This window comes from Cucumis sativus, chromosome 3, assembly GCF_000004075.3.
Source record: "Cucumis sativus cultivar 9930 chromosome 3, Cucumber_9930_V3, whole genome shotgun sequence".
In the NCBI taxonomy this organism is placed as follows: domain Eukaryota; kingdom Viridiplantae; phylum Streptophyta; class Magnoliopsida; order Cucurbitales; family Cucurbitaceae; genus Cucumis; species Cucumis sativus.
The window spans coordinates 38910814-38924040 of NC_026657.2; the positions used below are offsets into that span (position 1 = coordinate 38910814).

General features: G+C 34.6%; 1 protein-coding gene across 1 annotated transcript; it reads left to right on the top strand.

Moving 5' to 3' along the window:
* Positions 1-987: 987 nt before the first annotated feature.
* LOC101209594 (protein FAM91A1) lies at positions 988-13098 on the top strand. The gene is made up of 11 exons (XM_004136225.3): positions 988-1289; positions 1545-1732; positions 3095-3212; positions 4072-4168; positions 4860-4966; positions 6674-6796; positions 6932-7085; positions 7594-7654; positions 7742-8112; positions 10171-11764; positions 12084-13098. Exons 2-11 carry the CDS (start codon positions 1605-1607, stop codon positions 12325-12327), a joined length of 2997 nt encoding a protein of 998 aa, XP_004136273.1. The 5' UTR covers positions 988-1289; positions 1545-1604; the 3' UTR covers positions 12328-13098.
* Positions 13099-13227: the final 129 nt, after the last annotated feature.

The following is a 13227-nucleotide window of genomic DNA, read 5'->3' on the forward strand; positions in this document are numbered from 1 at the left end:
CTCGAGAGAGTTGAATAAAATTTAAAAATTTGTTTTTAAATTGTTTATTTTGTTTGTAATGGAAACATTTTGAAAGTAATGTACTAAAAATTTAAAGGGTATCTGACAAAGAAAAAAAAGTTAAATAATTTATTAATACAAGCTTTTATCTTAAATGTGTTAATTGAAAATAAAAAAAACGAGGAGATGAATTGTATAATTTACTTTAAAATCTTCAAAAATTCAATCATTTTCACAACAAAATAATGTTTTGAAAGTAAAAACAAGATTTGAGATCATATATTATAGATTTTAAAATCGTAACTCTTATGCAATAACAAACAATGAAGTTTATTTGAATTCGTTGTGAATTTCCTCACGTTTCAAGTCGAATATAAACGAACATTTATAGATATAACAATAAAAAATCAAAATATCAACCTACAATACAGAATGCAGTTAAATTTGTAAATATAACAAATAAATTTTAGATTTATCTCTTATAAATTATCAAAATATATAAAAAATAATAAGGAATATAACATGTTTTTTTGGAAATCATCATTAAAAAATGGCAAAACCACTATTTATTTTGATTTTTAGCAAATAACAATTTTTGTATGTGCATCCAATTTTATAAAATAAAAAAATATCTACATTTTGGAATTGTAATTATTTATTAATAAATTAATTAATGGTATACATTTATAAACCTCTAAATTATTTTTGACATGATAAATATATTAAAATCACTTTTTGCAAGTAGTGTGTTCTAAATATATATATGTATATATTTAAAACAGTCCTTCCTTTCTTTTATTTAATTATTTTTTATAAAAATAGTTAAGAAATTAAAATAAATAGGTTTGGTTATATTTTATAAATAGTTTACAATAATTTTCTTTTTTTGAAACTTAGTATTAAAGTTGGAATTTAATGTTTGATTTAAATTTAATAAAGACTATTGGAATAGTTTCGTCTCTTTTTCACAAATCATATAATTTATTCCAACATTGTCAAGTTGACTGTACTAACTCAATTAACAATCCACGATCCATCTTCAAAATAAATATCCAAATCCGAAGGACAAACGCTCATCGAGTCACCGGCGCAAGCTGTCAAGCGCCATCGGAATTGAACTCTTCAACTCTCCATTTCAATCGCAATTTCGAACTCTCACCTCCTTTACACACTGCGAAACCGAAGATCTACAAATTTTTCGACTGTTTCAACTTCAATTCGATCACACACAGCATGCTCATAACTGACATTCACGATCTACTAAACCGGCCTGCTTGATTGGTGTCTAGGTTGGAATCATTCATCTATCTTATGTCACTGTTTGATTTATTCAATCTAGGAGTTGCTGCACGCTGAGCTTTTCACAGTTTGACTGATCTTTTGATGCTTATAACGTTGATTCCGTTTTATTTTGGTCGAAATTTTAATAAGAAATTACGCAGTTCTTCTGTTTGCGGAATTGTTTTTGAATGTATTACTTTCCTCAACACAGTCTTCGATGGCATATACATGGTTAATTTTTATTTTCTTTCTCATTTTTGCAGTAATACGTGTTCGCAGCTCAATATTTAGTTACAGAGGAGTAGAATTGAGGTTTTTGGAAAATGCAGCACATTCCAGCAACTATGGAGGAACAATTAATATTGAAAGCAATCAAAGAAGAATGTGCTTGGGAGAGTCTCCCAAAGCGGCTGCAAGCAACATTGTCGTCCAAAGAAGAGTGGCACAGAAGGTTAGAAACATGTGTTGGCAGTCTTTAGGTTTTCCTTTGACTTTTTACGATAGCTCAATTGTTTAGTAGATTTAGGCACTTTAAACCAAGAGGTAATCATAATCTGTTCGACTATGGGGGAACTTGCTCACATGTCATTTTTGCATTTCACTCTTATCCTATGAAATATAGATATCTTACACCTTGTTGCAGAGGTTAGAGTTCAATTCATTAATAACCAATCATGGAGGTCAAAATACAATGCAAAAGACAACATCAAAGATGTTGAAATACAATAGAAAAAGTTGGTGGCACACTGAGGCCAGATCATGAGAAGAAGAAGATTAAAAAGAGGAGAAGTGTGAAGATAAGCTAAGAACTTCTTAGTTGAATTGTCGAAGATAATCAACTGGGTTATTTTTAGCGTGATTGTGTCGACTCAGGCGTGTAGATGGAGATTACATGATTCTAGGGTTTGATTATTTATTTTTTTTCTTTTAGTTTTGGATTGAGGGAGTGCACTTTTTAAATAGGCTACCTAGTTATGGAAGGGGACACACGCATTTGATATTTAAAAATTAGATATGCAAAACTGTGTACAAATACATATCTAGGAAGTGTTTGGGGGGGGGGGGGGGATTTGAACTTCTTTGTTGAGGGCATATACCTGAACCAACTAAGCTTTGCTCAAGTTGGCAAGCAGCATAAGAACTATTTGCTAGTGAAATTACCTACAAACCTTTGATAGTACCTTTTGATCTGATATAACTTGTCCTTTATTCATCTTTGAAGTAATAAAAGATAGAAGAGTTGTAGATTGCCTTGTATAATGACTTGAAAATATTCATACTTTCCCCTTGCAATTAAAGTATTTATATGGAGGTATGTCGATATCTCCCATTTCTTTCTTCATCTTCAATTGTTGTGCCATTACTTTGTATAACAAATTATTTGGTTAAAAGACTACACTTCATGGTCTATGCTGATTGGAATATTTCTGCCGTTGCCTATGCCTAATGCTTGTGTTGGAAGACTTCTCATTTCTTCTCACTCCATTTTATCAAATAAGAGTTATTCATTCTCTTCTTCAACGTTTTGCATGTTTATAAAAAGCTGTTGTGTAATTCTAAAAAATGTATATATATTCCCTTAAGGACAGCACATTTGGTATTCATCCAAAGTTTGAAGATTTTGTTTTGAGAAAAAAGTCCCATAGAACATAAAATGGTGATTTCTCTGTCACTTAACCATGGCAAAAGTTGGCAGGCTGGAAGCAATTAGCTGATTTTAGTGCTAAAATATACGAGCATCAATAATCCAAGCTCCCCTGAAGTATGAAATGGGATCACATCTTTCATGCTGATTCATGTTAATTTCCTGCAGGATTATTGACCACTGTATAAAGAAGAGACTGCAATGGAACACTAGTTTTGCTCGCAAAGTATGCAAAGAAAGTGAATATTATGAAGATATGATGCGGTATCTGCGAAGGAATCTAGCGGTGTGTGTTGTAGCAACAGTTCTCCAGTTATTTATGGAATTAGTGTCACTTTGATTACTACTAGAGTTATATGCAGTATAAGTTCGTATAAATTTCTACCTAAATTGCTGTCTTGCAAGGCACAACTATTGAAATTTTTGTTCACAGAGATGGTTGTGATGTTTTGAGCTTGATAGTCAATGTTTATAATTATACTTCTATCAACTTGGAGAACAAGGACTGTAGAAAGACTAGTTTTTACTTATTATTATGATACAAAACCATACATGCTATGAAAGAAAACCCAAGTTTGTCGGTCCCCTAACTGAAGGGTTGTGCACAGTGGCAATTGTCCCTGGACTCAACCCTGTAGTTATGAGTTAAAAGCCTTTTGGATCTATTAGAAATAGTGGGCTTAGGTCATGTTGAAAGCCCAAGGGGAGTTAAGATTTCCTAATTTCTTATTGTTTTAATAAGCTCTTGTGGCCTATAAATATTTACCCTTTTGTACCTTTATTATCATAAGAAAATAATAAGAAACATTAGCATCGGGATTTTTCTCCCTGTATTAGGGTTTTCACGTAAATTTGTGTTTGTTCTACATCTCTACTTTCAATAGGACCCATTCATTTACCATGCCAAGTACCTCATGTATATTGATCTGCAAGTAGTTGGGAGTCTCTAATTCAGGATCCAAAGAAGGCTGAGTCTCAGGGAAGGGATCGTTGAGTACAAAAAGGTTTTTTTGGGGATTTGTACTCTGTTAGAATTTATGGACAAGAAAACTATACCGACATGCATACATATATCACCACCCTTTTTATTTGCTTATTTACTTTTCCTTCCATTAGTGTTTAAAACGACGACGTTTTTCTTGCAGCTATTTCCTTACCACCTTGCAGAGTATGTTTGCCGCGTAATGAGAATATCACCTTTTAGATATTACTGCGATATGATATTTGAGGTCATGAAAAATGGTAAGAGCCTTCTTACAACCTATGCTTTATATTTACTTGTTGTGAAACTATTTTAAGTGTATTAGTTAAAAACTAATTAAGTGTACTATACCAAGTTTTTTAGAGTTAGTCAGACAATTCAATAAGTCGTAATCTGTAGCTAAAACCTTTGAGGTTTGTGATACTTTACCATGGTATGATTGTGAATCGATAACGTTCCTCCATAGGGCGTATTTTCATTGATTTATCTCCTTCAAACCCATTTGGCAAGAAGGGTGGAATTCTTCAGATTGTAAAATCCTAGACCACCATGCTCCTTAGGGTGGGAGACTTGAGTATCAAAATAGAAAAGATGTTGGAATGGGTTTTAAGTATTTTCTGCCATTTATTTGTCTCAGCTAAATTTGAGCTCCTGGAGGTTTCTTAAATTTCTTTCTCCAATCAGTATCTTATCCTACAGTACATGATGGTCCTAAATTTATTCGGTCACTCCATATTGACTTGCTTTTTCTTGAAGTACGAGGAAGTGGTGGCTTTGATAATTACTGCAACTTGATAAAATGAATGTTTAGATCAAAATGGGGGTGCTGAAATGTTTTGTTGGAATATATAGTATTCTCTGTTTCATCCCTTATTTAGTATCCCATATCATTTTCATGGCTTTGAATAGTTACTGTGGCCTGATCATTTATGTGCTTTTATTTACTTGCAGAGAATCCTTATGACAGCATCCCAAATTTTAGTGCGGCTGATGCGTTGCGGTTGACAGGAATTGGCAGGAATGAATTTATCGATATCATGAATAAGTGTAGATCCAAGGTACTAGGGTTATGTTTATATGTTATTTATGGTAATTCTAATTTTGACCTAGTTTTAAATTCACTATACCTGTTTAAGGCACATGTACTCACAATTTTCTGTTATTTCTCTTTTTGAAATGTGCGTAGATACTTGTCGTCTATATATCCTGAAAAGGCCTTGCACATACTCCCTTCAATACTTAAGTTGTGCTATCAATTATTGGCTTATTGTTGGTTGTTCTGGTAACAAACTAGTTTATAATTATAGATTCATAGTAACATCTATTATGATGTTAGCCAGTATTTCTTCAAATATTGTTCACACCAGTCTTATGAGGAACTTCTGGTGGAAAACAGTAAAGGACGGGGTTTGTTTTTTTACTGATAAGAAACTGAATGTTACCAAAGGCAAGGGGGAACGAGAAATCGCCCCAAAACTAATCCATGAGGATCAATAGATATAAAAAGAGCAAATATCATCATACTTGGTTGTACAAATGGAAAGGAAATTGTCAGGGTAGTTGGGTACTCTGGAAAAACCGTTGTTTTTTATGGGCTCTTGTGCATCATACAACCTCTTGGTGGTGTACAAATAATGCAAAGTTCTTTTGTAATTGTATCCTTCAATTGGAGGGCTCTTTTTTTTGGGGGGGGGATCTTCTCAACCTTCTGCCCTTAGGCTGTTCTTTCATTTTGTTTCTTAATGTATATCTCTGTTTCCTATAAAAAAGAAAGGGCTCCGGAGGTTCTATTTGCAAGAGTTTCTCTTTTCCATAAGCTAATTGTGAGTATAGGTGGCTTCAAGTCCAGGATAAGTGGCCTTCCTGCCATGATTCTCTGAGATTCAGCCCTGCATTACTTTGTTCTTTGAGACAACATACTACCGTATTTACACTTGCACAGTTAATTTAGATATAGTTTAAGAAAAAAGGAAAAGATAAGGGTGTGAAAAAAAAGTTTAGTAGTTCACAGACTTCCTGATTTTACCACCAATCTGTTGAACTGGTTTGCAAGATCATGTATTTCCCAAAGAAGTTTGTTGAGCATGACATGTAGGTTTCTTACCTTACTTATGGTAAATTCTATTTGTGAGGAGATGAAAGCTATTATAAATTGCTGAGTTTGAATGATAGTGAATGTAACTAGAGAAACAACATTCTTGATCTCTATTTCAATTTTTTTGGTTCCTTGCTGAAGAGGTTTTAGTATTATTTGGATTATTATTTATCTCCCTCATATTCCGTAGGTGGAGCTTTGTATCTTTTGAAAATTAGTCTCTTTTCATTATTTCAATCAAAAGTCTGATTTCTTGTTTTAAAAAAAAAAATCTAGAGAGAAGAAAATCATTGGTCAAAGATGGGTGTACCAACAAATGTAAACCCATGAAATTGCCATGTTTTCCGACTGACTGTTTCTGAAGTTGAGGGTAGACATAACTGCTGACATGATTCATAAATCTTAATGACCAGGGAAAAACTAGTAAAAGTTTTCTTTGATATAAAGCACAAGTATGCATATTTATATACATGTTCACTGCAGACTTATCGTCTGTGGGCAGAAAGCCATAAAATTTCATTTAATTTATTCTGTACGTTTACACTGGCCTTGTCATTTTTCCACCTGCAAATATTGGTTTTAAGTTCACACCACACGTGGAGTTCGTTTTTCAATCATTCTACGTTGAGCTTGTTTGTGCATTAATATCTCTCTTTCTTTGAATATTCAGAAAATTATGTGGAAGTTAAACAAGTCAATTGCAAGAGAACTTTTACCGACCCAACCTATTGATTTTGTTATTGAACCGTGGTGGGGCGTTTGTCTTGTAAACTTCACGTTGGAAGAATTTAAGGTAAAGTTCAGAAGAACCTTAGTGTGCAACAAATATATTTTTTCAAAAAAAAAAAGACGTCAAAGCATAAATGGCTATCATTTCTATTTTCTGTCATTTGATTTGAATATTTGCGTTTTTTTAAAAAAAATCTAGAAACTCTCAGAAGAAGAAATGGCGACGATTGACAAAGTTTGCAAGGAGGAGGCTAATTCATTTATTCTCTTCGACCCAGAAATTGTAAAAGGTCTCTACAGAAGAGGATTGATCTACTTTGATGTTCCTGTTTATTCAGATGACCGTTTTAAGGGTAAGCGATGAATTTTTTAATATTATGTTTATTTTTTGGGTTTGATGACAGATGGGTTTCTTTAATTTGGTATGCTTTCTGTCAGACATTTTTCCGGACTGACACCTGAAAACTCTCCAATTAGTTTATGGACTATGCATCTCATATTCAATTTAGATGTCAACTTTTCTGCTTGCTGGTTTATCTAATACAACATATTTTAATGCCGCACTGTTCTTTGGCTACTACTGCTGTTCGTTTTAGCTTCTTTACAAAATGTTCATTTCAGTATCATGATATCATCTTATATATGTGTCAAGTGCCTGGTTTAACAATACTATTACTGTTTTGTGGTGTCAAACTTTGCTTGTAGACTTTTGTTAATCTGAATTTTTGCTGCGTACTGGAAAATGCTACATTTATTATTTAATAATAAGGATAAATAGGCACATCGGTCTTGTTGGTTGGAACCACTACTGTTCAATGTTAGAGATGATGAATGGAGATGCTGATACTTTTAATGATTCAGTTTCAAGGCTTGAAGGGTTTGTTTCCAACCGCGAACAGTCCTACGAAGACCCGATTGAGGAGTAAGGCAATTATCTACTGCAACTTGTTTATTTTCTTCTTATTATTATTTCTCCGCTGGGCCTTATGAAGAACAATCTATATTTCAGGTTATTGTATGCAGTTTTTGTTGTTTCAAGTGAAAATGCAACTGTGGCTGAGCTGGCAGCGACATTACAGGCTGACTTATTGCAGCTCCAGGCTGCTGCTTCTTTTGCATGTAGATTGGGATGGGCAGTAAAAGTGATTGATCCAGCATCCGTTCTTCAAGATGCTAGCATACCCAACTCTCCTAGGACAATTTTCACTGATGAAGATGGTTCTCTAGCTGCTTCAGGTTCATCAAACATGTTTTCTGATGGTGATGGTTCTCAAGGGTATTCTGGAACAGATGGTTTGGGACCAGATTCTGCTAATCGTGTCGCTTTTGTTGTAGATGCTAATATAACATCATATCTCATGATGGGGTCAGTTTCACCAGGTCTGTCTTTTAGCTTCACCAGGTTTGTCTTATAGCTTTTTAACGGTGTTTTTTTAATAATTCATTATTTACATTCTTTTTTATAATAGCATTAAATTAATAATTTTATTTGTACAGAGTCTATTATCTTTTTCCTCTCGACTTTAGGATCAAACTAAAGAAACAAAATTTATAGCGAATGAAAAGAACCAACCAAGAGAAGTAGAACAAAATATCCTACAAAGAGAATTGAAACGCTGGCTAGCTCAACTGAGACTTTATCATGTGAGATAGGATAGACCCTTTGCTTCTTTTTCTTTTTGTTAAATGATATAGTATTAAATTTACCTTCCCCAACCTTAAGCTTTTAGGTCAATCGGTTATTTAAGATGATATCATTACCAGAGCAGGTGGTTCTAGGAGGTCTTGTTGTTCAGGTGTTTGCAATTCTATTTGCTCCCCATTAAATTAATTTCCACTTGTTGGGTCTTCTTCATATTTCAAGCTCACAAGTAAATGGGAGTGTTGAATGGTATAATATTAAATTTTCCTTCACCCACTAGCTTAAACTTTTGGGCCAATTGATGATTTAAGATTTTTTTCCCTATTTTTTTCTAAATTTTTTTTTATAGAAGAAACGATTTCTTTGATTAATGAAATAAAGGAGAAAAATCTCCAAACACCTTATTGGTGAATTACAAAAAAGATATTCAATTGGAAATGAGAAAAGAAAAGTCATAAAGAACAAAAGAGTGTTGATTTTTACACCAAAAGAAAGTAGAACCCTGTCCATAAAACTCTCAAAAGAAGAGGTAGAATCCCTGAAAACGTGTCCACTTTTGTGTGTCCCAAAGGTGCCAGAAGAATGCACAAACAAGAGCCGACCAAAGAGTCTTCCTCAAACTATAGAGAGGGTTGCCCACCAAAAAAGAAGCAAGGAGATCATAGATAGAATTAGGAAATGACATTAGGAATATAAAACCTTTGTTTTACTTATCTGAATTAGATGGGCTACATTTATGGGTGTCTTGGACTCTTGAAGATCTCAGTTTGTGTTGACAGCATGTCGAATAAAATGCTTTGACAATAAATAATTTTGGTGATTCCAGGTCCAAAATGGAAACCACATTAATTCAATGTAATTGCAAATGCTCCCAATCAGTGGCTCTCCAACTTTCAAAACTAATATTTCATCTGGTTATGTCACTATAGCTGATTCAGTTCTCGTTATTTGATGGATGTTTCAGTTTTTCATTTGTTCCAATCCCCCAGTTCCCTCCAGCAAGTGGGAAAATCTTGAGGGATGGAGGAAATTATCGTTTTTCAAATCTCCAGTTTTAAGTTCTAATTTGCTGGATATCTCATAAACTTCTGCATATTTTGCTTTACCAGCTTTTGTCTGTTTTTGAAACGGAGACGAGCCTCTTAAATTATTATTGAGAAAAGAGCCTTAAGCTCAAAGTGTAAGAGTATTTAAGAGCAAGAGAAAAGAGAAAATTCAGTCTACATCTACAACAAAAGCTAAAAAAAAAATCCAAATAGAAGAGATCAAGCTAAACATAGAAGAAATCAAGCTAAATAAAACCATATCTGAAGAATCTAATTTCAAAGCATAATGCAAAATCCTCTCATAAAGAATTAAATTGAAACTAACAACTTTCAAGAAGGTGCAACCGGCTGCCTGAAAAAGTCTTCCACTATTCAGCATCGGCCTGAAGGATTTACTTGCCACCCATATGAAGGGAAATCCAAGAATGACTAAAGTTGGTCTTATATTGAGGAGAAATACATTAAACTGCTAAAGAATCAAATTAGAATAATTGAACACTTGGTGTAGAAAGAGTTTGGTGGGGATGTAAATATATTACATTTAATAGAAAATTTATTAAACAAGCTCCTCAACTTGCGTCCCATCTTCTACACCTATTCCACTTTAGGTGCCTTAACTAGTGTCTAGTGCTGTCTTTGTATATGGATAAATATTGTGCCTGTAACATATGTCACTTTATATTTATTTATGAAAAAAATGTTAGCTTATGCATTTGGGATCCTTATTGTTACTTTTAATTGTTTTATCAGGACTGAAATCCCATGCTGTAACGTTGTATGAAGCTGGAAAACTAGGCCATGCTTGCATCGCTGATCTTTGCAAAGATCTGACTACCTTAGAAGGAGCGAAGTTTGAGGGTGAACTGCAGGAATTTGCAAACCATGCATTTAGCCTACGCTGTATTTTGGAATGTTTATTGGTTGGTGGAGTTGCCATTAATGCGAAAGGAGAGGAGGGAATCTATGATAAACAAGATGCAGAAGCTTCTGATAAGAAGGAATCATCGTCCTTGATAACTGACACTGCTTCAATTGAAAAGTTAGAACACTTGACTATTGATGAAGATCAGAAATGTGCTGATGATTCTAGCAGTTCTGCGCTGGTCTTTGAGGGTTCTGCTGGTGATGATATGAATTCTGCTACCTCTTTAGATGGTGGGACTTCCTTTAGTCAAGCATCCGACCCAGTTCCTCATCTTCAAATTGATAATAAATCAATGCAGATTGATGAGCTAGATATTGGAGGAGAGTCATTCAAGAGAATAAAGAAATATCAAGTTGATATACTACGCTGTGAAAGCTTGGCTTCTCTTGCTCCTTCAACATTAAATCGATTGTTTCTTCGTGACTATGATGTTGTTGTTTCTATGATTCCTCTTCCTCCTTCATCAGTTCTTCCTGGACCAACAGGCCCTGTCCATTTTGGTCCTCCATCTTACTCATCTATGACACCTTGGATGAAATTGGTTATATATTCAACTGTATCCAGTGGGCCACTGTCAGTTATACTAATGAAAGGGCAATGTTTGCGCATGCTTCCTGCCCCATTGGCTGGCTGTGAGAAAGCTCTAATATGGTCTTGGGATGGTTCAAATATCGGTGGCCTGGGAGGAAAATTTGAAGGAAATTTTGTAAAAGGAAGTGTACTTTTACATTGTTTAAATGCACTTCTCAAATACTCAGCTGTATTGGTGCAGCCCCTTAGTAAATATGATCTCGATAAAAATGGGAGAGCTATTACCGTTGATGTACCTTTACCCTTAAAGAATTCTGATGGCTCAATTGCTCAAGTAGGTAATGATCTCGGTCTATCTGAAGAAGAGATTTCAGACTTGAACTCCTTGTTAGTTGTTTTAGCGAACAAGATAGAACTGTGGACAGTTGGTTATATTCGGCTGTTGAAACTCTACAAAGAAAGAGAGTTGGAAAACTTTTCTTCGGATGGAAAGGCCTATGAATGGGTACCATTGAGTGTAGAATTCGGGATACCGCTTTTTAGTCCCAAGTTATGTGAAAATATTTGTAAAAGAGTGGTCTCATCTGAATTGCTTCAATCAGATTTACTGCATAAGCACCACGATGCCATGCAAGGATTGAGAAAGAGATTACGAGATGTTTGTGCGGAATACCAAGCAACAGGCCCAGCTGCTAGACTTTTATACCAAAAGGAACAACCTAAAGAAGTTTCCAAACAACTTATGAACTATGCTAGCGGAAGGTGGAATCCACTGGTGGATCCTTCATCTCCTATTTCAGGAGCTGGGGGTGAACATCAGAGACTTAAGCTTGCTAATCGGCAGCGCTGTCGAACTGAAGTTTTGAGTTTTGATGGTACCATTCTCAGGTCTGTCTGTCTATGTTTCTTCACCTAAAAACGGTTGGATCCAGGAGTTCGTTTAGATTTGTTAGGTGTTTGTTTAGAGTCTGCTAATTTTGCTAATTTTTAAGTCACTAACTTCTTTGACCTTCCTGTTCTGGCTAAGTTTATTTACTTATTTTTATTTTACTTTTAGATTCTTATCCTTTTATTCACTCTCCAAAGTGTTCCTAACAAAAAGTATTAGTAGGTATACACTGACAAGACATAATTGTCATGATTTTAGAGCTGTAGAGGCAATAGTTTTACAATATTTTGCGCTAATAATATGAATGCTATTTTTCAGATCCTATGCTCTAGCTCCCGTGTATGAGGCTGCCACAAGGCCAATTGAAGAAGCCCTTCCTGCTACGATGAAAAGCGAATCAGATGAATCTGACAGCAAGGAAGTAGTACTCCCCGGTGTGAATATGATATTTGATGGTACCGAGTTACATCCTTTTGATATAGGTGCTTGCCAGCAGGCTCGTCAACCAATTGCCTTAGTAGCAGAAGCAGCTGCAGCCTCAGCAGCAGTCGCAACTAAATAGTCTATGGAGCCATTGACATTCACTTGGGTAGAAGAACAGACAAGGTAATGCAAGTGAAGTCAAGCCTGACAAGTGAGAGATCGTATTCACTGTCTATTTCTATTCTGAATTTTTTTCTTTCATATGCTCATCTTTGGCGTGACTAACCTGAAATGAAAGTTCGAGCTTAGGTCTGTGGTAATGATTAGTGTTTAATTCGTTGGCGCTATCAATACGCATCATGGGCATGTTACTCTGTGATGCATATATAGTTACCATTGTTTGTTCGTTTCTCGTGATAGCTTCTAAATGCTGCCTGCCTGGCAAAATGGTTTGCTTTTTACCCATAATTTGAAGGTTTCCTTTTCCCTTGGGTATAGTACAGATCTTGAACTGATCAAAGCTATCATATTGTGGTTGCTTGCTTTTTGAACCGACTTCATCATTGATGAGAATTTCCTCAATGGCAGCAGCTTTAAGAGTTCTGTTTTGTTAAACAGGTGATTTATTTAGAAGCTATAATTGTTATTTTTAGTTTCACAGGAACTAAATCAAGAGCACAACTGCTATGTCTTCAATTTATTATCAAGAACTACACACCAGTCAAATTTAGTATAGGTTCAGATTATTTTTCTTAGATGATTTTTACTAAATTATAAAACTTTCTGTCGATAGTTTTTGTGGATATGTCACCAACTGTGCATGAGTGAATGGAGATTTCTCATAATCTCATTGTATTTTGGGCTAAATGATTGCAGTGATAAATATGGAATCAACACATTTTTCATTTGATTACTTTTGATCATCTTTTCTATTCTCATAATATCATCGAATCCGATGGACTTTTGATTTATAAGTTACTTTGTCTATGTTGTCTAGAAATAGTTAAAATTTAGATTCTATGAATGTAAAAGTTATAAT

Coding starts and splice junctions, on each gene's coding strand:
- LOC101209594 (XM_004136225.3), top strand. CDS start 1,605: ATGCAGCACATTCCAGCAACTATGGAGGAACAATTAATATTGAAAGCA. Junction 4,967..6,673: donor TGAATAAGTGTAGATCCAAG/GTACTAGGGTTA, acceptor TTGAATATTCAG/AAAATTATGTGGAAGTTAAA. Junction 6,797..6,931: donor TCACGTTGGAAGAATTTAAG/GTAAAGTTCAGA, acceptor AAAAAAATCTAG/AAACTCTCAGAAGAAGAAAT.